General features: G+C 39.1%; 3 protein-coding genes across 4 annotated transcripts; 1 reads left to right on the top strand and 2 right to left on the bottom strand.

The window, feature by feature from the left end:
• Positions 1–265: 265 nt before the first annotated feature.
• ccnt1 (cyclin T1) lies at positions 266–6,744 on the bottom strand. Of its 2 annotated transcripts, none has more exons than XM_034537212.1 (9): positions 6,489–6,744; positions 5,781–5,862; positions 5,560–5,688; positions 4,004–4,064; positions 3,234–3,296; positions 3,066–3,120; positions 2,722–2,885; positions 2,495–2,565; positions 266–2,383 (listed from the first exon to the last, which is right to left on the bottom strand). In XM_034537212.1, exons 1-9 carry the CDS (start codon positions 6,659–6,661, stop codon positions 1,106–1,108), a joined length of 2,076 nt encoding a protein of 691 aa, XP_034393103.1. In that variant the 5' UTR covers positions 6,662–6,744; the 3' UTR covers positions 266–1,105. The 2 variants fall into 2 exon arrangements, with proteins under 2 accessions (XP_034393103.1, XP_034393104.1); XM_034537213.1 differs by having other exon boundaries at positions 3,066–3,111.
• A 1,420-nt stretch (positions 6,745–8,164) lies between these two features.
• sarnp (SAP domain containing ribonucleoprotein) lies at positions 8,165–13,309 on the bottom strand. Its single transcript, XM_034536196.1, has 11 exons — positions 13,196–13,309; positions 12,026–12,125; positions 11,839–11,882; positions 11,684–11,754; positions 10,980–11,031; positions 10,678–10,751; positions 10,057–10,094; positions 9,716–9,741; positions 9,560–9,628; positions 9,091–9,186; positions 8,165–8,953 (listed from the first exon to the last, which is right to left on the bottom strand). Exons 1-11 carry the CDS (start codon positions 13,226–13,228, stop codon positions 8,912–8,914), a joined length of 645 nt encoding a protein of 214 aa, XP_034392087.1. The 5' UTR covers positions 13,229–13,309; the 3' UTR covers positions 8,165–8,911.
• On the top strand, positions 12,646–22,285 carry pmelb (premelanosome protein b). Its single transcript, XM_034536193.1, has 13 exons — positions 12,646–13,101; positions 14,831–14,919; positions 16,915–17,010; positions 17,204–17,350; positions 17,657–17,785; positions 18,178–18,339; positions 19,398–19,730; positions 20,005–20,229; positions 20,713–20,835; positions 20,936–21,038; positions 21,129–21,334; positions 21,415–21,505; positions 22,075–22,285. The coding sequence occupies exons 1-13, from the start codon at positions 13,013–13,015 to the stop codon at positions 22,232–22,234; spliced, it is 1,953 nt and encodes a 650-aa protein (XP_034392084.1). The 5' UTR covers positions 12,646–13,012; the 3' UTR covers positions 22,235–22,285.
• Positions 22,286–22,510: the final 225 nt, after the last annotated feature.

Below are 22,510 nucleotides of genomic sequence, written 5' to 3'. Positions count from 1 at the left end.
CAACACCATTTAGAAGGGTGTATGTCGATACATTGGGCCTATTTCCAAAAAGACTGGTTGGCCAGAGGAAACAGATTAACATGTGCTAATTACATTACATTAAAAACTCACATTTCTTCTTGAGAGGGATTTTTGTTGTTGTTGGCAGTTCCTTCATTGTGACCATACTGTGTAGATATGTTTGAACCCTTTGATAAAACCATAGATATATATCCTCGGTATGAACTTTGTCCATTAGTGTAATAATTAGAGAACTGAATATGAATATTTTACAACCATTTAAAACAATGACTGCAACACAGAAAATCTAAAAACAAAAGTACAAGATTTCTTAATTTACATCTTTTTTTGCAATTTTTCCATAACAAAATGTAAAAAATATTTCATGTTTGTTTTAAACATTTTACAGTCTTTGTACAAGCTTATTACCAAATAATGAAAAAAACACCAGGGCTCTCACATTTCTGTTGGGTTATGGCTGTTTGAAAAAAAAAAAAAAAAAAAAGACGGCTTTGGAGACATGCACTCTCAAACTAGCCTATACAGTCTTGATGAAGTAATTTCCCTCTGCCCAAAAAGACCAGAGGGAAAACATAGAAGAAAAAAAAGAGGGAAAAAAAGGAGAAAAAAAAAATATATATAAAAAGGAGGGCCATTTTAAAAAAAGCATTCAATAAATAACATCCTATAAAAACATTATAAAAAGACAATCGGAAAGAAGACCTAACAGGTGTGTGATGAAAATCTTTTAGTTTCCTCATGATTTCAAGACAATGACTTCTTCCAAAACAGTGACGCAAAGAATACCAGGTCCCAATATTACATTTCATTTGAGTTTAACATAAGAGCTAAAAAAAAAAATCTACACTTTCCTGTTTTTTCTTCCTCACATTTTGCAAGCTTTTAAAGCCACTCATTATTGCCCAAAAGGTGTAAAAATAATAAAGTTGAATACTCATTTATTTTACCGGTACATTTCACTGCTGTCACACTGAAACCTTTAAAAATGTTGGGTGCGTTAAAACCCAAAATAAAAATCTGCAATACTTATGTAACAAGATGGATGTCAAGGAAAATGTACATAATACATCTCATGATCAGGAACTTATTTGGGTAATGGCGGCAGTGGGGGAGGTGGTTCTGAAGGGAGGGGTGGGGGCCTGGGGTTGTTCCCTCTGGAGCCACCACTGTACCGGTATTCCCCATATTGGGATCTGTAGTTAAACATGGACGGCTGGGATGGTTGGACCCCTTGTGCGCTCAGAAGTGAGTTCAGCATTTCAAACGTGTCCTGGTATTCATTCGACTGGGCTCCCCCCGCTGCACCGTGCCCATTAGTGTCCGTCTTGTCGCCTTTGGAGTGGAGATAGCTCCCTTGGTGGTGGGGGAGACCCAGGACAGGGAGAATGTCGGAGCCATGCCCGAGAGTTTGCCCAGAGGAGGAAGACAGGGAGGGTAGCTGGTAGGGATTCCTAGAGGACTTGCTGACTTTAGAGACAGGGTGAGTGCCTGCTGTGGGATCTTGGGAGTGCGTCCTCTTACGTGACGCAGAAGAGGATGAAGAGCTTGTTCTAGAGGAGTCGCTGGGGACTTTCTTGCTGCCTCCAACAGTCCCACTAGAACTAGATGAATGTTTGTGTGAAGAGGAGAGTGAAGCACCGGTAGAAGAGGAATGGTGGTGATTGTGGTGATTATGGTGGTGGTTAGACCGTTCTCTGTGCTTGTCCCTACTCTTTCCCTCCTCTCCTGAACTTCCTCTTTGCTTCTCAGGCACTCGTATTCGAACTTTGATGTCCTGCTCCTGACCCCGGGCACCGCCACTGTGCCCGCTGCCTCCTCCCCCCCCAGCAAGAGGCAAGCGCATTTTGAGAGAGGTCCTCTCGTGCCTCTCCTTCTCCAGGGGGATTTTCAAAATAATGGGCGACGGATTGGACATGTCAGACGAGGACGAGCTGGACTGCTGGTGATGCTGCGGCTTCTCCTTCCTCTGCTGCTGACCAATGAGAGCCTGGGCAGCATTGGCATAGTCCCTCTTTACGCTGGCCTCCATGTTCTCCAGCTTCCTCTTCTGGGCAGCCAGGACATCTGCGTTCTTGGCCCGGTACTCACTCAGCGACACCTTGGCTGGAGCGTGAACCTCGTTGTTGGGCTGCAGCTCACAACCAGTCTGACCTTTTCCACTCCAAGTCGGAGCACTGCCAGGTTCACCCCCGTCCTTGTCACCGATGGATGAGGAAGAGGAGGCGGAAGGTGGAGCCGAGAGGCTCATCAAGCCTGCCACAGTGCTCTCTGATGAGGCCATAGAGATCATGCTCATCATGGCGTCCCTCTGGTCTCCGTCCTCCTGAACCTTTGGCTTGGCTTTTGGTGTCTGACCTCCAGCCTGGGAGCCGAGAACAGTTCAGTCATTACGATTGATAAACACTTAATGCAGGATGTCTTGGCTGTACTAATTTGGTCAATGACGAGAAATGGGGGAAGAAAAATAAAGTACCTTCCAGTTGCGAATCCGTTTCAACCGACTGGGTGTTTTCTCCAGAATCTGCAGGAACTCGTGTGTGAGCTCTGAAATAAGTTATGGAGAAGAGAAGACAAGATCAGCTGGAGGAAGTTAAGAAACTTTAGCACAATCTGATGTATGACTTATAGTTCATTTGCATACACATTTTTACTGTGAGTACTTTAAATTATCTGAATTACGAGGTCATTTACAGCACATACCATCCAGCAGCTCGAGGGTAACTGTGGGATCAACGTACTCCCACCAGTGTTTGCCGTCAGTAGACACAGGGATCTCCCAGTTGGACCATTTGCAGGCAAGGTGGATGCACACACAGGCCACAACCGGCGGACTGTACTGCAGGCAGAACGTGGTCAAGTGCAGACTACGTGGCCGGATACATCCCAGAAGGCAATACAAAACAGAAACATAAAGAGAAAGAAGAGAGCGCAGACATATTGAGTTAGAGGATTGTACACAATATCCACAAAATATGGTGCTCCATTTTACTGTTCATATCCAAAAACTACAGAAGCTAATATTTTACAGTGAACTGTGAATATACCTGTTAGTTGCCATAAAGTATGATGTTTGAGCCAGATCCTTACTCGCTGGAACAACAATAGAGCAAAAAAAAACACTTAAAACCTGCGAATTAATCAAGTAATATGCACACTTCCTATTATGCTGAAATAAACCAACAATGTTGCAAAATTGAAGAGTTAATGCTCACCTCTGACAAGCTGAGTGCACTTGACAACATGAGTATGAGGATGGTCAATGGTGATTTCAAAAGCTGTAATAAAAAATAAAAATAAAAAAGGGACAAAAAGAGACACGGCTCGATAAATGAAATGCAGAAGTCAAACTAACATATGCACCACAGATTTCATTCAAGTCCCTGAAAAACAGAAAAATATTACTGTTATACCAATCTAAGTGCTGCAGAGATTAACTTGGAATATAAGTTTGCATGAGCTCTTCCAATAATAACCTGGACGATGTGAAAACAGACGAATGTGAAAAAATATTAAAAGCATGCCGATACAATTGAGGTTTCCCAACTCTTGCATGACACGGACTCTTGTTTAATAATAAAAAAATAAAAATAAAAAACACACAATTTGGTGTTTTTCATTTAAAACAAGTTCTTCTTCAACTGCCTACAAGCTTGAAAACATGGGAAAAGATTAATCCAGTGAGAAAACATACTAAAAGCCATTGTTCAGGATGCAGAGATTCGTCACAGAGTCCTCAAACAAATGGCGTAAAAATATGTCGACAAGAAGAAAAGAAAAAAAAAAAAAAGGGGGTGGGGAATGTAAAAAGTTATGGACATAATAGAAACAAAAGCAGAAACACTGTAATGCAACAGTGCATGCTAATATTAGGCATAAATGTCTCTTTCCTGTGCTGCTAACATGTGCTTTCTGTGGACAAAAGTTAAACAGGTTAGATTTCTGGAGGGAAATCAAGGGACCCGGTTTTTCCTTCCCAACTTACCCAAGGTCTGTAGTATTATGCTCTCAAGAATGACCAGGTCTTGGGCTTGTTGCAGGTAGGCCTGAGGTTGAGGAGACAGGCACGTTACTCACTGGGAGGCCTCCATCCGTTGTCAAACACATCAAACCCACCTTTCATGTAGAGCTAACAGAGCCTCACAGATAAGTATCACATCACATAATCTTGGTCACTGAAAACCTACACAGACACTGGGATATATTTTGTCTTTTGCTTTGAACCATGTATCGAGAGGGAACAACACTTGAGGTAGGGGTGGTGAGATCCGGCCCCAAAAAATATATCCCAATCTCCATTTGCGCTATCGCATTACTGCACTGCACAAGATAATACACAGGTTTCAAAATGGTGGTTAAAAGCAGAGTTTGATTTGAAGTTATAAACAGAAGCCAAAATAAAACATCATAAAATACCACTTTGCAAGTGCTCAAAATGCAGATAAGGAAAAAAGCAAATTATCACAACAATAACAACAACAATAAATCTGTAAAAAATAAAATGATGTAAATAACAATATTAGATTTCAGTATTGGAAAAAAAATCTCAAGCTTGGCAGTTCATACGTATGATCTGAAGTTTTCACCAGCGATTTAAATCCAACACTGTGAAAAGTTTTGAATGGAAGCATATCCTTCACTAAATATGTTGGGACCATCTCAGTTAAATGAAGCGTGTCTTTTCCATTGAGAAAAGTCTTCAGTACCGTTCCTTCCTCTTCTTGCGATAAAGAAATACTCTCCAGTTCAGATATTCCAGATACTATTGCAGCCTCTACACTAACTTCTTCAGGAGCCGCCATTGTTGTTTTGAACAAACAGTCACCTCTCAGTATTGTCTTGCACGCCTAAACCACACCCATAGCTGCCACTAGCTCATCACAGGACACTGATCACTCTGGATCAAATGTATGTCTCTTGCGATATGTGATCCTGTGAGTATCGCGTGATCTAAAGACATTGCGATAATCCACCTGCCGACATCCGCCATGCCGCTAGCTATAACTTGCGTTGCATGGTTTACAATATCTAAAAGGATATGGTAGTCATCTATTGAGCCGTATCACTCTAATGGCTTGCTCACATAGTGCTGTTCCACTGGTCAATGAGGATATGTGAAGAAAACATTTAAGACAATAAATACCACAATTTGCAATTCGCTTGAAAAGTAGAGTGTGGACGTTTTCGATCACAATCTAAAACCGTCAGATCGTCTACCCCTCACCTAAAGTGGCTCATCACAAAACACCATGTAAAGTTTTTTTTAACCCAGTTTGAATCCAATGTGAAGCAAGAATAAATAAGAAAGCTCAGCGGTTAACTTATTGCCAAAAGACATTTCATAGCAGAGCATCAGCATTGAAGCATTAAATATTCAGTCAAATTAATAAACCAATATCAATCCTCACAAGTTCTACTGATGAAACAATAAATTCCCTTTCAGTCTTAGTATTGTGGAGATGAAAACTCTACCCCACCAGGTAAGCTCACGAGAAGACAGAGCACAATTGCAGGCAATTTTGACAACAGCCCAACACTTACATCACTGCGTACATCTGGTGAAGGATCCTGAGGATTGAGGCATGCATGGGCCACCTTGATAACATGTTCCAGCTTTCGGGGCTGCTCCTCGACTTTTGCAGCGAGGAAAAGTGCGGCAGGAGAAATGACCTGTTGAGGGAAAACAAAAACAAGTTGATTAAAATGATTCAACACAAGTACCAACAGCTGTATCTGGGACTTCAGGTGACATCAATACTTACATTTCTGTGAAATCTGGTGAACGACTGGACCATGTAGAATCGATGCATGTACACGATGGCTGTGTTTATTGTAAGTTGAGACCTGATACATGTTGGTTAAGGACAATGTAGCAAACAGTACGAACAGATCGCAACATCGGCATTATTGTACATAGTGTATAAGACAAGGGATCATTGGTCTACATGTGAAATAACACAACTTAAGAGGTTTAACTAAAACTCAATATCATGTTAGTGACAAACAAACAGAAACCCTAGCTAGCTTCCAACCGTAGCCGCTATTTAAACAAATACAAGGGTTGGCTCAGTAGATAGAATATTTCAACACTTATACAAACTAAAAACACTGTTTCTGAAGAGAGTTGGTCCACTAAAGCTCTACCTTTTCTTCACAAACGTCCAGAGTAAGCGGTGAAGCTAAAGCTACCGTCCTGAAGGCCTGCCGACCACACAGGCCTGCGCAGCTCCGGTTTAACTGCGCCGCTCTCAGATCAAGCTGCACGCCAACGTTAACGTAGTAAAAATCCAGAACCATCGCGTGAAACGTGACAAAACAACCGAAAAACCCTCGAACTGAACACGATAACAAAACACAGGTCGTGCTCTTTGCGCAACCGGCTTCACGAGAAGCTAAACTTCGCCAGCTAGCTAGCTAGCTAAGCTAGTGTCTGCTCCGTGAGACGCAAGTCGTTGCTCGACAAAAGATACACGTTGAGCCGCTGTCCCATGTCCTGCAGCAGGTTCGCCGCCTGTTGTCTGTAGGACAGCTCCTTGTCGGGATCAAGTCCAGCTCGCCGAGATGGGCTGTTGTCGATCTGTTGTCGTGTGTAGTACCATTTGTTATTACAGCTTGCAGGGAGAGAACGAAACGAAGCCGCCATCACTGAGAAGGACGATAGTTTAAAATTTCTGCGCGTCACAGGAACCCTACGTCACACCGGTTAGTAACATTGGTGTAATTCCCTTGACAACCAGCAGGGGTCATATATATATATATATATATAAGTACATATATATATATATATATATATATATATATATATATATATATATATATATATATATATATATATATATATATATATATATATATATTTACTTATATTTATATTTATATATACACCGGTTAGTAACATTGGTGTAATTCCCTTGACGACCAGCAGGGGTCATATATATGAAGGAGGTCTCCAGAGAGGCCAGCTCAACTGCTCCTCCAATTACTGATAGATGTCATTCTAAACTGCAGGATAATATAAGATATAACTTCATTTATCTTTCTTCTCGTAAAATAGGAAAGAGTGCAAATTAAAATACCAGAGGTGCGCTTTGTTTTTTTTGTCTGGAACATGAAACAAAAACAGTACTTTCGATAAATTCATATCCACAAAAGTACATTGTGACAGAACTTCTAATATAAATTAAATGTAACCGTATAATCTAACCATGCAGCATTTTAGAAATATATTTATTTGTACAAATTCAAAAGCAACATTTACTGCAATTGTTTAAGATCCAGGCCCACAACAGTTCAGTGAGATGCACAGCAGGAATGTTTCTGCATCAGTTGAGCCCAAAGTAACTCACGTTTCTCAGGAGCAAAGTCCTTTGGTTTTGAAGTAAAACGTCTTAAATCTTTATAATAAACACTTCATGGTTAATTTGCACTGCTGACAGCTCACTAACAATTCAATTTCCAAATCTAGTATTGTGATCAAATTGTAAATGCGTTATATTTGAGCAAGCAATTGTTTTCAAAAAAGTATTAAAAATATCAAAGAACCCATGCCTACTTTTATGAATGTTCACACTGAATGTTTCTTCCTCAGATCTACGATGCCAAAAGGATTCATGACAGTCGTAGTACTGATGAGAATGCTACTTGTGACAAATTATTACTCAAGTACTTAAGTGAAGATTGAACTTTCTCTTCATAAAGACAAGTTAAAGACTCTCTATAACAAACTCCAAGTGGGTACAATAAAGATACATATACCGTAGTTTTAATAACAAAAAAGAGTCAAATGAAGCAGATGTCAAAAATTTGAAAACAATTTATTTTAAATCACAAAATGTTATAAAATGGACAGATAACTGAAGCAGTGCACCAATGGATTTCCAAAGAGAAAACACAAAAATAGGCGGTCAATCAAAAGTATAATTAAATTCATATCATAAATACAATTAGGTGAGTAAAATAATTTGAATGGATCATTAGAAAAAGGGTTGTTTAATTGCATTACGTACAAGGAACAAATATAAAGGATTTACCTTGTACTCTTTCAACTAACAAACTAAATAATTGTCTTGTTAGAATTTTGTTTTATTTTCTTGGTCTGTTGTAATGTATTAAACACATTTTTATTTCCAATGACCAAAACTTCCCATTTTTTTTGCTGCTTGTATAATAATGAGGATGTTTAGACACCAGGATGGTTTTCAGCTCCTGCATACTGTTAGTTTGATTTTAGTATCTGACCTGCTCGTCTTTACAATGCTTTGCCACAACTGTAAGTCAATTTAAAGTAACAAGCTCACAAAAAAAGTCTCCAATGTTTCAATCTAGATTTAAGAAATCTTTTATCAAGCACAGATCTTCAGACTGCTTCCGACAGCTGCTTCACAGTAAATGCAGTCCCTGCTTTCAACGTGCGACATTTTGAGTGGTTTAATGCACCACGATTTAAGATTATACTGTAAAGAGTCACCTGACCCATGGATAACTAATTATCCTAAACAGCTGGAAGGCCTTTACTGTGAAGCAGCTGATAAATGGACTTCATTGCAGCTCAGAAAACAGTGAAGAGCATTTAGTAGAGGGGAAAAACAAAGCCCCTGTTACACACATGCTACTTACCATGCATTTTATAAACACCTCTAATTCCTAAATTAAAACTAAAGTTTTTCTAATTTACATTATCCACTGACATTGAGTAAATAATTTAGAGCTTTTTTAATAATTCTTTTCCAAAACCATTTAATGTTACAACTCACAAATGTATCTTAGCATTTAATTATACCTTTGATTTACATGAATCCTATTAGTGACATGTGTCATCTTCAGGGATTTCTGTGTGCAGTAATGAAAATGCTTTACAAAAAAGAAAAGAAAAAGAAAGTCTCTAAAACAGTATTCACTCTTTTCCAAATCGTTCAGCACGCTTCATTTTCTTTGCCTGTAGAAAAAGATAAAAAAGAAAACCGTGATATTAAAACCAAATCGCTCCTTTTTCATTCCCTCTGGTCTGTTTACATGTAATGAACTTAAATATAGTGTACAACAACAACAACAAAAATGCAAAAAAAACCACACCTCAACCTCAGCTGAACCTGCCGCGGCACCGGCAGTGGCGCCTGCTGAGACCCCAAATCTCTCCTTTCTCTTCTTCAGCTTTTCATCCTCTTCAATCTGCAAAAAACAAAAATACTATTTAAAGCCAAATGTAGGACACCAAAAGGACAGAAACAATTTGAACCGTCAACATTAGAATATAAATAAACCATGAATTGAAGCTCATAGTAGGGCTATGTACAATATGATCATTTATCGTCTTTCAATTGGAATCATGAATTAATAACTAACAACAAAATTGTAATTATTTTGCACTTAATTAAAATAAAACTCTTCTTTTCATTTGTCAAGTATATCATAAACACAATAGTATACTAAACCATGTGGTTCCCCTATATAGACCATTTACTTATTGAATTACTAGAAAGCCTGCTATATTGTGATATGAAATGACCTATAAATGTGCCCAGTCCTAGCTCATACGACTCACCTTTTGTGAAACGGAAGAAACGTTTATGCCAAATCGTTCTGCTCTCTTCTTCAGCTGATCAACGTTCACCTTCACGAGACACAAAAAACATTTTCAATTAATATCATCTCATTAACTGGAGTAATTAATTAAATGTGTCAATGATGCAACACTTACAGGAGCTTTATTGTTCGCAACAACACCTGTTTGGGAGACAGAGTATTAGGATTGTGTGGTGAGACGCAGCAGGTAGAAGCCAGTAAGACCGTTAACACAACTTCATGAAAAACACGGTAAAACTACATATTGACCAAGTACTATGAAGGTATTGCGTTTGCTATACATTTGAAGGCTGGGAATTGAGATGCTGGTATTTTAAACTTCACTTATGGTGAGAAATCTCAAACAAAGACTGATGTATTCCTGGAAAGTAATCCTGTTTAAATCCCAGGAAACAGTTCAACAATAGTTCACAACATAGAAAGCCAGAAGTAAAAGAGCAAAGAGTGACTACAGACCTGCAGCGGGACTGGTGTTCTCGGTGGATTCACCAAACCTGAAGAAAAGGATTATAATCAATTCAACATGGCATAGTGCATTTACTTCAGGTATTAATAAAGTTTATACCAACTTGACTGATGCTGTAATGTGTAGGGCATAGACCTTTATTTCTTAGTGTACAGGTTCACTCTACTGGTGTTATAGGTCGTATTTTTCCTTCACCTCCTAAAGTGTCAATAATATATATATTTTTTTTAAAGGAGTAAATTTGTCACAATGTAGAATATGTATTTTCCAATAAAAGGGAAGATTTAGTATTTAAACAGAAGCATTGTTTTTTTCTTCTGCAACTGAATGTGCTGCACTTTCTGTTTGTTCTGGACTTGAGTCAGTTTACTTTCCGGGTTTATGTCAAAGTATCTTTCAACAAATAATAAGCAGCAAGTTTTGAAGCTAAAGTTGTATTGCTGTGTTTAAGTTTAATTAACAAAGGTTTTGTTTAATACCAGTTTCGATCAATCCACAAATCCCAGAAAGGACCTCAGTGAATACAATGTTATCGTTACCCAAAACAAATTGCAATAAGCTGTAAGTACCTTTAAAAAGACACTCAGAGGAGGATCCCGGTTAAGACTTACCTTGCTGCACGTATGGCCTTTTTGCTTTCAGCTGTTGCAGGCATGTTGAAACGTTCTGCCCTCTTCTGTAGTCTCTGCTCAACAAAGTCAGATTTAAAAACACAACAAGCCGTTAGTAAAGGTGTTGGTTCAGATTATCAATATTGGCAAAGGAATAAACTATCTTTTATTATGAGTACTACGGTTTTACACCTACACACACAGATATTACTTCCACACATGACATTGATTTTAATATTATGATATGCAGAATGAAGGCTTCTAAATCAGATTATGAGTGCATGCAACCACGTCATACGTACTTCACCGGAAGATGATGGAGGAGCTATTTTCACCACCTTCTTATCAGCAGGTCTGAAACAACATAAAGAGAAGATTTAGCATTACATGAATTTCAGTCACAAAGCCTGATCCTAGGTTAAAGACTATTGCTTCCATAGACTAAACTAAGGCGGTCATCTCCGTGACATTGCCCATAGGTTTGTGAAGAGCCATTGTGAAGCTCAAAGTGGGTTGCTACTCCCGCCGCCATTTTGGCAGTGGCCTATCTCTGAAAATGGACAAAGAGGTGGATAACTGGTGGAGCCGAGGCGGTTTCGGGTGACGCTGCAGAGCAGACAGCATGCAATCTGACAATCCACCCACCTAAAACGTCAAGGGTCCACACCCGAAAATATTCCCTAACTTTAAGCCTTGAAAGAATTTCAACGGGTAGGTTATATAAAATGCCAACCCCCAAAGAGTTGTCATAAATGGGGAGATAAGCTCTAGAGACCAAAACAGTTTTTTGTACCAGGCTATAAACGTGATGTCTATTTCTGCTGTAAAGTTTGGAATTTTAACAGGAGAGTCTGTGAAGTGTGACTTTCTTTCGGAGCCAGCCTCAAGTAGTCTTGTGAAGAAATGCAGTTTTTGGCACATAGATAAACAATACTATGCAACATTTTGGTAACTATGCTTATTTCGTTTTTTTTGTTTGTTGTAGACTAAATGAAAATAAACTTACGGCTCATCCTCAGTAGACTCGGAAATCTTCTCGTCTTTTACATTGTTGGCATCTTCAACTTTATTGAAGTCCTAAAAAGGAAAATGGAAAAATTCATCACCATTTCACAAAATGAAGTCTGAGAGAGCAAGTGAAAGTATCAACAATCACAATACCTCTGTATCCTCTGCCAGCACGTCATCCACGTCCACATCGTCCTCTGTTTGGATTACAGGACAAAGAAAAGACAGTTAGATGGAGCGACCAGTGCTTCTAAATCCAAAAAGGACAACGAACAGGACACAGTTCCACTATAAAATCAGGAACCTACATCATGTCTAAATGTAAAGGATGTCTCCTCACCGTGCTCATCCAGATAGGATTGCAGTCGAGCGATGAGCTCTCCTTTGTTTCCCTTGGTGTCCAGACCTCGGGCCTCACACTCCTGCCTCAGCTCAGCAAGCTAAAACAAGAGAAACTGCACTTTTAATTACAATTGTTACAAAGGTACAATTACATGTCCAAGCTTTGCTGTTGACGACTTTAAAATGGGACAAATTATTTGGTACAAAGTAGTCCTAAAATAAAACTGCTCATCGTGACATGTGCGAATTATCCACTGTAACTCACAGTACTCAAGTACAGTGGTGAACGGTACTTAACGTATCAAAATGCAAAAGTACACCTTGAGTAGCCCGCGAGTGTGATATATATATATTGTATACATATTACACTTTTTTTTTTTTTTAAGTAAGAGGCATTAAAATGTTGCTTGGGGAAATTGTAACTACATAATATATTTTAAGTATGAATAATACCCTTTTAAAAAAAAGAGAGAACACGTTAAATATCGACATGAAAAGTAACTCGGATACATGCATAGGAACTAAAAGGGCAATATTATCTGAAATGTAGTCAAAGTATACAAAGTGTACCATGAAAAGGAAACACTCGAGTAAAATACAAGTAGCGGAACTGTAGCGTTACTTTCCACCACTGGTCGCGAGGAGGAAGAGATTAGGTTTAACATCCACGCGACGGTAGTTTTAAAGTGGACCGCGTGCAGTTTTACACGCAGCTCGTGAACCGAACAACCCGAAAAACACACGGAATAAACATTAATAATGTGACCGATGGAGGTCAAACGCATCCGGTAGCCGATGTGCGGTAGCTAATTTATTTGGACCCCGGACATATATGGCGGGACACTTTATATCTAACATCGGGAGCAACATTTACATTTTTTAATACACGTTACAATCTAAGTTAACTTCCCCAGCGGCTTATTCGCCGTTACGGTAGCTCGTAAACATATATTTGTCCGGTCGACTCGTTTCGCGTCGTGTTTGAATGGACAACGTGAACACACGCCGGCTGTTCGGCTTCACTCCCGGCGGACACGTTTTATACCGGAAACGGCTCTTTAACTTCGCTCTCTGGTAAGTTATTACAACCAACAGCGGTTACCACGAAATATTTACCAACAAAAGCACCGTATGTGTGTTAGAAATACATTTTTATGGCACTACCAACCTTCAGTTTCTGCAACTCTATCACTTCGGCCATCTTTCTTTGTTGATGTAAAAACTTCCTCCAATCAAACTGGAGCGGCTCTCCTTCTGAACACTTCGGCTCTCCCTCGCTGTATTTCACAGCGCCGCCTGATGGACGGACTGACGAACTGCAGGCCACAGAACAAACAGGTTTTCACAATCAAAAAGTATTTAATTGTGTTAAAGTACCAATACAACAATGCAAAAAAACGTTATGACAGTAAGTAAACACTAGTTAGTTAGTTAGTTAATTAGTTATTTAATAGTTTTATAAAATTTTTGCGTCTGTTTTTTTCCCTCTACTCTCTGTAGCTATGCCACGACCAACCTGACATGCTGATCAAACAGTTTACGAGAAGCTTTTGCCAGGTTTAATTTTCATCACATTATCTGATGCATTTTTTAACCAAAGACCTGAGACGTCACGTTTTACTGTATGCTTTCATTCATATTATGGGCTTGTACATATATGTTGATGCCTGAAGGGAGTTAAATGGTTCGTGATGAAACAGTTCTGAACAGGATTTGGTGTGAATGCTGACATTGTTTAAAAAATGAATTTAAACACTGTATGTGTTTGGCACATATGAAATGGAGACAAAAAATCTTTCAACAAAGTCACTTGATAGTTCTTGGGTGGGTGGGGGGTGGTAGAAGGACAAATCCGGATGAATTTAGGGAGTCACAAGTGCTTCAATAATCCTCATTAACGCTGCATTCCTCCCTCTTTTTCCCCCCAAAGCACACTCTGAGCATACTGTGTGACCTATTGTTCTAATGACCCAGAAATTAACAACTTCCCTTTACACTTTAATATTCAAGACACTATATTTCTTCACAGCGTCACATTCAAGTATATCAGCCTATATAACTTAAATATTATTTTTAGAGTTCATGGATTAAATCAGCAGTAAATCAGCAGCAGCAACATGAATTTCCAAGTAAATCCGCAAATAATTAGGAACAATTAGACGGGCAGCCCAAAATGTGTCAGGTGATTGTTAGCAGAGATTTCGGTGACCAGGCATATTGTATTTGAAATCACGGGATTTCTGGAATTGTCACGTAAGACCCAACATTTCAGGTTACTGCACCTTGTGACCTTTTAAAAAGTATATTTAATATTAATGAATCATTTATACATTTGTCTTGTTTTGTATTGTTCTGATAGAGGCCTTGCATTGTTGTCAAGATACATTGACTTTAATAAACAAGTTAACTATAAGGATCCTACAATTCAGCATGAGAAAGAATAAATACACCAGTTTGATGTTCTGATACAACACATATTTACACAGATATAACTGCACTACAGTACACTCAGTGGTGGAAGAATGACCCAATCTGTTGCATGCAAAAGAATATGTGGAATTGAACATTTGTTATGTGATTATGAGCTTCTTTCTTGACGGTATTTGCGACTTTAATCCTCAAGACGTGCTTTTTATTGTAAATACACCATTCATAAACCAGTCCAGGCGCCCCTAAAATCTGATTTGAGGAGGTTTACAGGGCTTTGTGAGGAAGGAGGCGTTTCTTCTACTAATAATCGGAGAAAAGGCAAACATCACACAGTTTATAAAGCCTGATTCCTGTTGTCTGGTGCTCACAAAAGGGATATTTCATACAGAGGAGGAGCTCTGACAATGTGGACGTCTGTGGTGCTGTTGGTGTTTCTGGCAGTGGCCTCACAAACTGTGGCAAGTAAGTACAGAAAAGACATCTTCTATCTTTAAAATAACAAACTATTTCAGAGTGAATATTTCTTGGAGATTTTGACTCTGTAACTGTGAGTTTCACATGTCTGTATAAGTAAAAGTGCTGCATTCAAATGTCATGTATTATTAGATCAATTGAGTTAAAGTATCACAAGGAAAATTGCCCCATTGAGTGTTATACTAGTAGATATTATATTGTTGGATTATTATTAGTGATGCATTTATGTGCAAGCAGAATTTTATTGTTGAAGCTAATTTCAACTACTCTATGCATATTGTTTGATAGTTTGAGGGTCATATTTTGGATGATCATAGGTTTTGTGAAAAGTGAGTGAAAAGTACAATATTTCTCTCTGAAAAGTTGTGAAGAGTTGAAATGGAAATACTTGTGGAAAGTATCTCAAATGAGTACTTCGGTAAAGTACTTGGGAACATATAATCAGTTACCTTTCATCACTACTTTCCAAAACATAAACAGACTTTGTATTACATGATGTCACAGTTAGTTTTAAATATGTTATTCTGTAAAGATTTCTGGTCAGAATCTTTTGTTTTTAATGCATTTTTCTTTGTCAGAATTGTTCCAGCACATTGACGTATAGGAACTTTCTTTAATCTTCATACATTTGTTTTTTTAAAGACAATATTCAGTTAGTCACAGAGTTGTCAATCAAAGTTATAACGAGGCTATAACTTTACATTTCAACAACAAACACAATTCAACAATGTAATTTCCAAACATGGAGGTAAATCCAGTGTTCTACTAAATAAAGTACTGTGTCTGTTTTCTGCTTATCAATCCGAGTTCAACATCCAGTTTCATGTTTTTTTTCCCATGACCTCTTTATTCAACCATGCATGAATATAAATGACACAGAATGTGACCTTTGTAGATTTAGCTTAATCCTTTTATTCTTAATTTAAAGGGTAAGTTCAACATTCTTTCAAATATGACATGAAGCATTAGGTGTGCATTGAAAGAGTTTTTGCTACTTATAATAATCATGTATCTCCATACCGGCCTTGAAGATGTTATTCTGGGGAATATGAACAGATGAAACAACATCTAAAGCACAAATAAATATATATAATATTTGGAGAAATGGAATGTCAAGTAAGAGGAATGAGTCATTTTTCCAGCTGCTCCTGTGCATTGATTATATTAACTTTCATTTTACATTGTCACACTTCAACCAACAGAAAAACATGAAATGAAACCACAAGAGGAGACAAAAAAATTTGAGCGATTAATAATACAGGCTGAATTTATTCACTCAGGTATCCGCCTTTGTGTTTAATCCAAACTCAACCGTGTGACATTGTTAATCTGTCATGAAAATCCTGCACACACTCAGCTGAGCCTCACATGAGAGGGATTGAAGGGATGAGAGATTTACATTCAACTCATTTGGGCCTCGCTGGACAACTTCACTCACTTTCACCTTTTGTCAAATCATTAGTGGTAAATATTACACCTAATATATGTTAAAATAAAACAGAACTTCCAACAATGGAGTTTTTGGAAACTGTAAAACCGACAAGTAAATCTCTGAAAAGGCAATCTAAATATATATGTCAATACATGAAGATACAACAACTTTATTTTAAAAACAGGAATCTAACTACATTTAATTCAACACAAATGATTATCATTCATTTTTATTTATTTAACCTAAATCTTTATTCTCATTCTATCTTGAACTGTATGTTGAGTCAAGTTTCAAACGTCTGCTGCAGTGCACTAATTAAATGTCTCTCTAGATTAAAAACTAATTGGCATGAACTCATTTCAAGTCTATGAAGGCAGGATTGTCACTAATATTATTATTATTATTATTATTATTATTATTATTATTATTATTAACTGATCTTTCCAGGATTTAAAAAAAAAAGTGATTTGAAAATGTGAGGTTCTCAAAAGGCGTTGCTGGACAATACATGTGCAAGGAGCAGTGTTCACAGTTCATTTCTGATGTTTCAGAGCCCAGAAACCGTTTCACTCGTTATCCATCATGGAACAATAAGATGTACCCAATCTGGAAAGATGGAGACCAGCGATACAAAGACTCCTGGAAAGGTAGATCTAATGAAATGTTGTTGGCATAATCGCTTTTAAATGCTCATATTTTCTTTACTTTATTTGTCTTGTTAAGTTTTGGCCATTAAAACAAATATATAGTCAGGAGAAAGAGAATATATTGGGACATTGTGATTAAATGTTCTTACACACCTCTAATTAATTGACACTTTAAACGTGACACTTCGTCCAGGTGGAAAAGTGACTTTCAATGTGGGGAACGATTCACCGACTCTGACTGGAGCCAAAGTTACTTTCACCATCGACTTGGAGTTCCCACACAGCCAGAAGGTGCAGAATAACGGGGACGTTGTTTGGGCCGAAGACTGCACAGTAAATGGTAACACACACACACACACAAATGAGATATCTCAACAACTACAGGTTGTCATGAAATTTGGTGCACATGCATGTTGGGTTAGTACATATATTAAATCAATGTCTCCCTCAGGATGGATTGGAATAACTTTACATTTGGCCCTATCACTGGGTCAAACCTGTTTTGACTTATTACAAAACACTCATAGATAGTATATATTAGCATGTGGCTAAGCATAGCCTCAAACAGATATTGCATGCCTGCAGACTCTCCTAAATGTCTGTATCACAGTCTCTTACAGTCACAACCCTCTTGCTTCTGTGACAGGAACAAAGTACCACGAGTCTGAGCCAGTATACCCAACTCAGAACACGGACTGGGAAGCTGTTTTCCCTGATGGGACTCCAATCAGGAAGGACCAGAAGCCAGCCTACGTGTTTGTCTGGAAGACCTGGAGTGAGTGGAGCTGTCGTCTTTTCTGATGGTCACAGAGTTTCTTGAGGCGCATGACCTGAAACCTGAGCCAGGATTATGTATGAGCCTAAACATATGATCAGATTATATCCCCTCATGTGTCCTACATGTAAGAAACAAATCCATGAAGTTAACAATCCATGATTTTTAGTTTAGGGATTCAGACGTTTTATACATTATAGCACAAAGCTTCAATTATATCTAAAAAGTGTCATATTAAAAAGTGAAGTGTATACTGTAATGTCAGTTTAATCTTTTCAATCAAGCTTTGACCCGAAACACATCAGGCAAAAAGTTTGGAATTTTAACATATAGATATTTGTAGTGAAGTGGCACAAAGTGTATCTCATATACTCTGGGTACTCGGTTGGCAGGTCAGTACTGGCAGGTGGCAGACGGTTCCTCTTCCTCCCTGACCATCGATACAGACGACATCCCACTGGGCTCCTACACCATGGACATTGTTATCTACCACTACCGCAGCAAAGAGAAGTTCATTCCTCTGGGATATGCCTCCACTCATTTCTCCATCACTGGTGAGTTATGGGGGACTTTATGAAAAAGTGAAATATAATCCTCATTCCCAATTGTTACTGAATGATATATCAATGCATTTTCAGCAAACATTGAAATAATAAAGGGGCTAAATGTGCAGTGTCACAAAGTGTAAGTTGTCACATGACAAGTTGTTGCACTTCCTGGTTGCACTGTGATAAGTGGATAGTTGTATGAAAGCTCCCAAACGAAAGGTTATATCAATTTGCAGTTCAACGTTGTTCAGTGTGGTTGTATAACGAGTGAACATGTTCACGGCAACAATAGTATCCGGGGGGATAACTTCATTCATCTAGATATACACATACAGAGACCTACACTATTTACTCTGCTCTTATTTTTACTTTCACTTTGAGACGAGTTCTAGAAGAGAGAGTGAGGCCAATTTGTTAGGAACTCCATGCATTTAGACATCAAACTAAAGCTGCAGAAACAAAGTTTACAGACTGAAGCAGCTTCACACCCACAAACTGACACACTGATTCTCCTCTGCATGAGACTCACTCTCACCTCTTAAATTTGCTTGAAAGAATTTAAGGAATTGTCAACCCTTCGGATAGAAAATAGGAAAAGATAGAAAAGATAGGCTCAAATTAAAAGCCACTATTCATACACGTTTTTAAATAGAAGAGATAACCAAACATAAAAGGGTTTCTAGCTTGTGGGACTGCATCCCGTCTTCTCCACTGGACGGTTCAGACGGCACTTTTGCTGCATTTCTTCCAAACATGACTCAGAGATTCATAAGATCAGCTCAAACTAAAAGACAAAAGAAAGTAAGGTTGTATATTGGGTCGATAAACAATTAAAACCCTCCTTAGGTAACAATTAAGATTTAGATACCTATCTTACTTTGTACATTTAAAGGGGTTCTACACTTTACCTTAAAGACTTGAAACCACGTTAGCCATCCAATGAAGTGTACCAATTTAACTGAAAGAATGCAGATGACCCATTAAATACCTTTAATAGTAAAAGTAGGATTGGCTCAAATTAAAAACAGCCTTTTGTTTACGTCATTTCTTGGTGTTCTGCTCAGATCAAATTCCCTTCGCTGTCTCCCTGGACCAAGTCAACGACATCATGGCCGGGGACATGCGCTTTGTCCAGAACAGGGCAATAGCCTTCACCATCACCCTCCACGACCCCAGCCAGTACCTCAGCAACGCAGACGTCACCTTCAACTGGGACTTTGGGGATAAAAGCGGAGCCCTGATATCCAGAGAGCTGACTGTCACTCACACCTACATCAACTCTGGCTCGTTCAAGCCTCAGGTAGTGATCCAGGCGGTCATCCCAGATAAGGCCTGCGACCCACCAGTTGATCCTCCAACCAAGGCCCCAGGTCCACCTCCTCACAAGGGCACCACAGGTAAAGAACAGGTGTTAAACTGCCGACATGTAACATGTTAATTCATGAGCATGAGAGGTGTTAGGTTGGGGAGTACAGCCTTTAGGTACAACCAGGCTAGCGGTGTGCTTCCAGTCTTTATGCTCAGCTCAGCTGTTGCAAATACTTTCTGAAATATCTATTTTGTCCTTAAAAGCTAAACAATTTTCACAGTATTTGTAGCCACGTTTATTACCTCGGCTTCACATGTACATATTATGGAAACACAGACTCAACTCAACAGTTCTGTGTGTAGTTAAAGCTGCTGCACTGGCGTCTGCTGTCCCCATACTGGTCTCCACCAAGGCCACTGGTCTGACTGTCAACATGGTTCCTTCAGACACAGAGGAGGACAACACTGAGGATGAGGCCTCCACTGCGGCCAACACTCAGCCGGCCCAAGATGCACCCGCAGTGGCCAAGACTCCCTCCCCCGTCAATCACGTCAATGAAATGCCAGCCAACAATGAGGCGCGAACAGGTACGCTCTTTAAATAGTTGGACATAATTAAGTGTATAATTTTACCAGAAGATAACTTGTTTAATCCCCACTTGAGGTGTGTACTGTGAAAGTGAAAATACTGAGTTGGTACCAGCTGATGAGACAGATAGGAGCATCAGCCGATTTCCTTAAATGTAAATGTTATGTAAATCTTTAAAGAAGCACTGCCCTTGTGAGAAACAAATGACATGCTCGGTTGTGCTTTATCGTTTGTATTCTGATTTGCATGCTGATTGAGAGTGTTCAGCTCAGTTTTTCTCATATAATTTGATTTATTCACGGTTCTTCAAAACACTACAATCCAAGGGACACTTTAAAGTAAGAAACGTTATAGCTCATCTAAAATGTTATTCATAAATCCAGCCGAGGTAGAAAAAAATCCAGAAGTATCAGCATCAAAATATACTTAAAGCACTCGTTATGCAGAATGGCCAATTCCCTTGCTCTGTTTATTTCCTGCAGGTGCAAAGCAAACAGTGACCCTGACGGGCCAAGCTACCGTAGTAGTCGTTGCTAAGAGGGATGCTGATGACGACTGCGGGATTTATCGTTATGGCTCCTTCTGCACGGGCATCGAAGTGTTCGGTGAGTCACCTTTTATTAGCGATGTGTTCAGCAACATGCCAAATGAAAACAATGAAAACCTTTGAGTTGACTGTCAGTGACCTCTTGCCTTTGTTTTCAGAGGGAATTGAAAAAGTAGAGATCGTACAAATGGACAATGCTGTGATGACAACGCCAGAGATGAACAGAAATGTTTTGGATATCACTGTTACCTGCCAGGGAAGGTGAACCCTGCTGCGCTACACTTTATCAAGCTATCCTTTAAAAGCATGTTGTTGTTTATTCTGACCCACTGCGGCATCTTCTTCCTCCAGCCTTCCAAAAGAGGTGTGCAGCGTGATCCTGGATGCAGAGTGCTTGAGGCCGATTCACTCGGCATGCAACATGGTGGAGCCCTCCAAAGAGTGCCAGCTGGTGTTGCGTCACTTCTTCAATGACTCTGGTGTCTATTGCATCAACGTGTCCATGGCCAACGACGTCAGTTTAGCCGTCACCAGTGCCAGAGTCAACGTGGACATAGGTACGCAACTTCACCGCCATACAGTAGTCCAGTTCGTTTCTGCTTCATCCCGCTGACTGAAGGTGTGCTCCTGGTTTCAGGTTCAGGTCTGTCCTCTCCTGGCACCATCGGCATGGTGTTAGGGGTCCTGGTACTCGTTCTAGCAATCGGAATAGTGGCATATTCTTATAGGTAAGAACTGAACTTTACTTGTGGATATCACTTTTATACACATAATGCACAATTATGCACATATTTATTTTAAAGAAAGGGCTGGTAATCTTCTTCAAAAACATTTTGAATATTTCTTTGAAAAATTCGAATTATTATTATATTATTATTATTATTATCTGTGGCTGTCACATGACTGTTATAAGCCCATCTAATCATTTCATTCATCCCAAATGTAATGATTGGACGGGCCAACTACCTGCCTGTCTACGCATTGCTCGTCAATGGGCTTTTCCACTAGCTGCTAGCTTAACAGTTGTGAGTACTGACAATAGCCATGTTAGTTGTTTATGTTTATGATGATATCTTTAAGTTCATATTTATATGTTTTGGGGAGTGGCTTTGGAAGGGGGCCTGACTGGACAGGATGTTAGTGATTTATAAACCTGAGATTAAAGAGTTGTATTCCTTGGAGGCTTCTTTTCCTGAGATTATGTGGTAGATAATAAAAACATAGAGTATTACGAGCTTTATCTGTAAAGCACGTGCAATTGAATTAACTTGCCTGGATTGTGTGCTTTACTCAACAGGCGCTTTAAGTCCTACCGTCCTCTGAAGGAAGAGCTGATCGCTGAAGACCTGCAGGACAGCCGGGCTCACGTCAGTTCCGGAGCCTCCATGTTCTGGAAGCTTCTGAACAGACGGGGAGCTGCGGACGACTGCCCTCTGCTGCAGGACCGACCGGTGTAAACCAGCCTCACACCACCAAATACAAAACCAAGAAACTTATGATTTGCAAGTTCTTTGCACCTGAGATGTCTTTTTATACTTTTTTTTTTTTTTATTACATATTTTCTAATGACAAACTTGTGTGTAATATTTGGGTTTTCGATCAAAAAATATACTAAAGACATGCTCTGATCTTTTGTACCTATATGTTTGGTAGTACAAGTGTATACTTTAATTTGGAATAAACTGAATTTGAATGTGTTCCCAATAAACTTTGCTCTAAACCGCTGTGCAGTG

This window comes from Cyclopterus lumpus, chromosome 7 (genome assembly GCF_009769545.1).
Source record: "Cyclopterus lumpus isolate fCycLum1 chromosome 7, fCycLum1.pri, whole genome shotgun sequence".
Classification (NCBI taxonomy): Eukaryota; Metazoa; Chordata; class Actinopteri; order Perciformes; family Cyclopteridae; genus Cyclopterus; species Cyclopterus lumpus.
The sequence above is the reverse complement of the archived record's forward strand: the minus strand, read 5'-3'. Positions and strand labels throughout refer to the sequence as shown.

Coding starts and splice junctions, on each gene's coding strand:
- ccnt1 (XM_034537212.1), bottom strand. CDS start 6,661: ATGGCGGCTTCGTTTCGTTCTCTCCCTGCAAGCTGTAATAACAAATGG. Junction 2,886..3,065: donor TACTTTATGGCAACTAACAG/GTATATTCACAG, acceptor CCGGCCACGTAG/TCTGCACTTGACCACGTTCT. Junction 2,384..2,494: donor AACGGATTCGCAACTGGAAG/GTACTTTATTTT, acceptor CTCGGCTCCCAG/GCTGGAGGTCAGACACCAAA.
- pmelb (XM_034536193.1), top strand. CDS start 13,013: ATGGACAACGTGAACACACGCCGGCTGTTCGGCTTCACTCCCGGCGGA. Junction 14,920..16,914: donor GGCCTCACAAACTGTGGCAA/GTAAGTACAGAA, acceptor CTGATGTTTCAG/AGCCCAGAAACCGTTTCACT. Junction 20,836..20,935: donor CACGGGCATCGAAGTGTTCG/GTGAGTCACCTT, acceptor CTTTGTTTTCAG/AGGGAATTGAAAAAGTAGAG.
- sarnp (XM_034536196.1), bottom strand. CDS start 13,228: ATGGCCGAAGTGATAGAGTTGCAGAAACTGAAG. Junction 11,755..11,838: donor TGCTGGCAGAGGATACAGAG/GTATTGTGATTG, acceptor TTTCCTTTTTAG/GACTTCAATAAAGTTGAAGA. Junction 9,742..10,056: donor GAACACCAGTCCCGCTGCAG/GTCTGTAGTCAC, acceptor TCTCCCAAACAG/GTGTTGTTGCGAACAATAAA.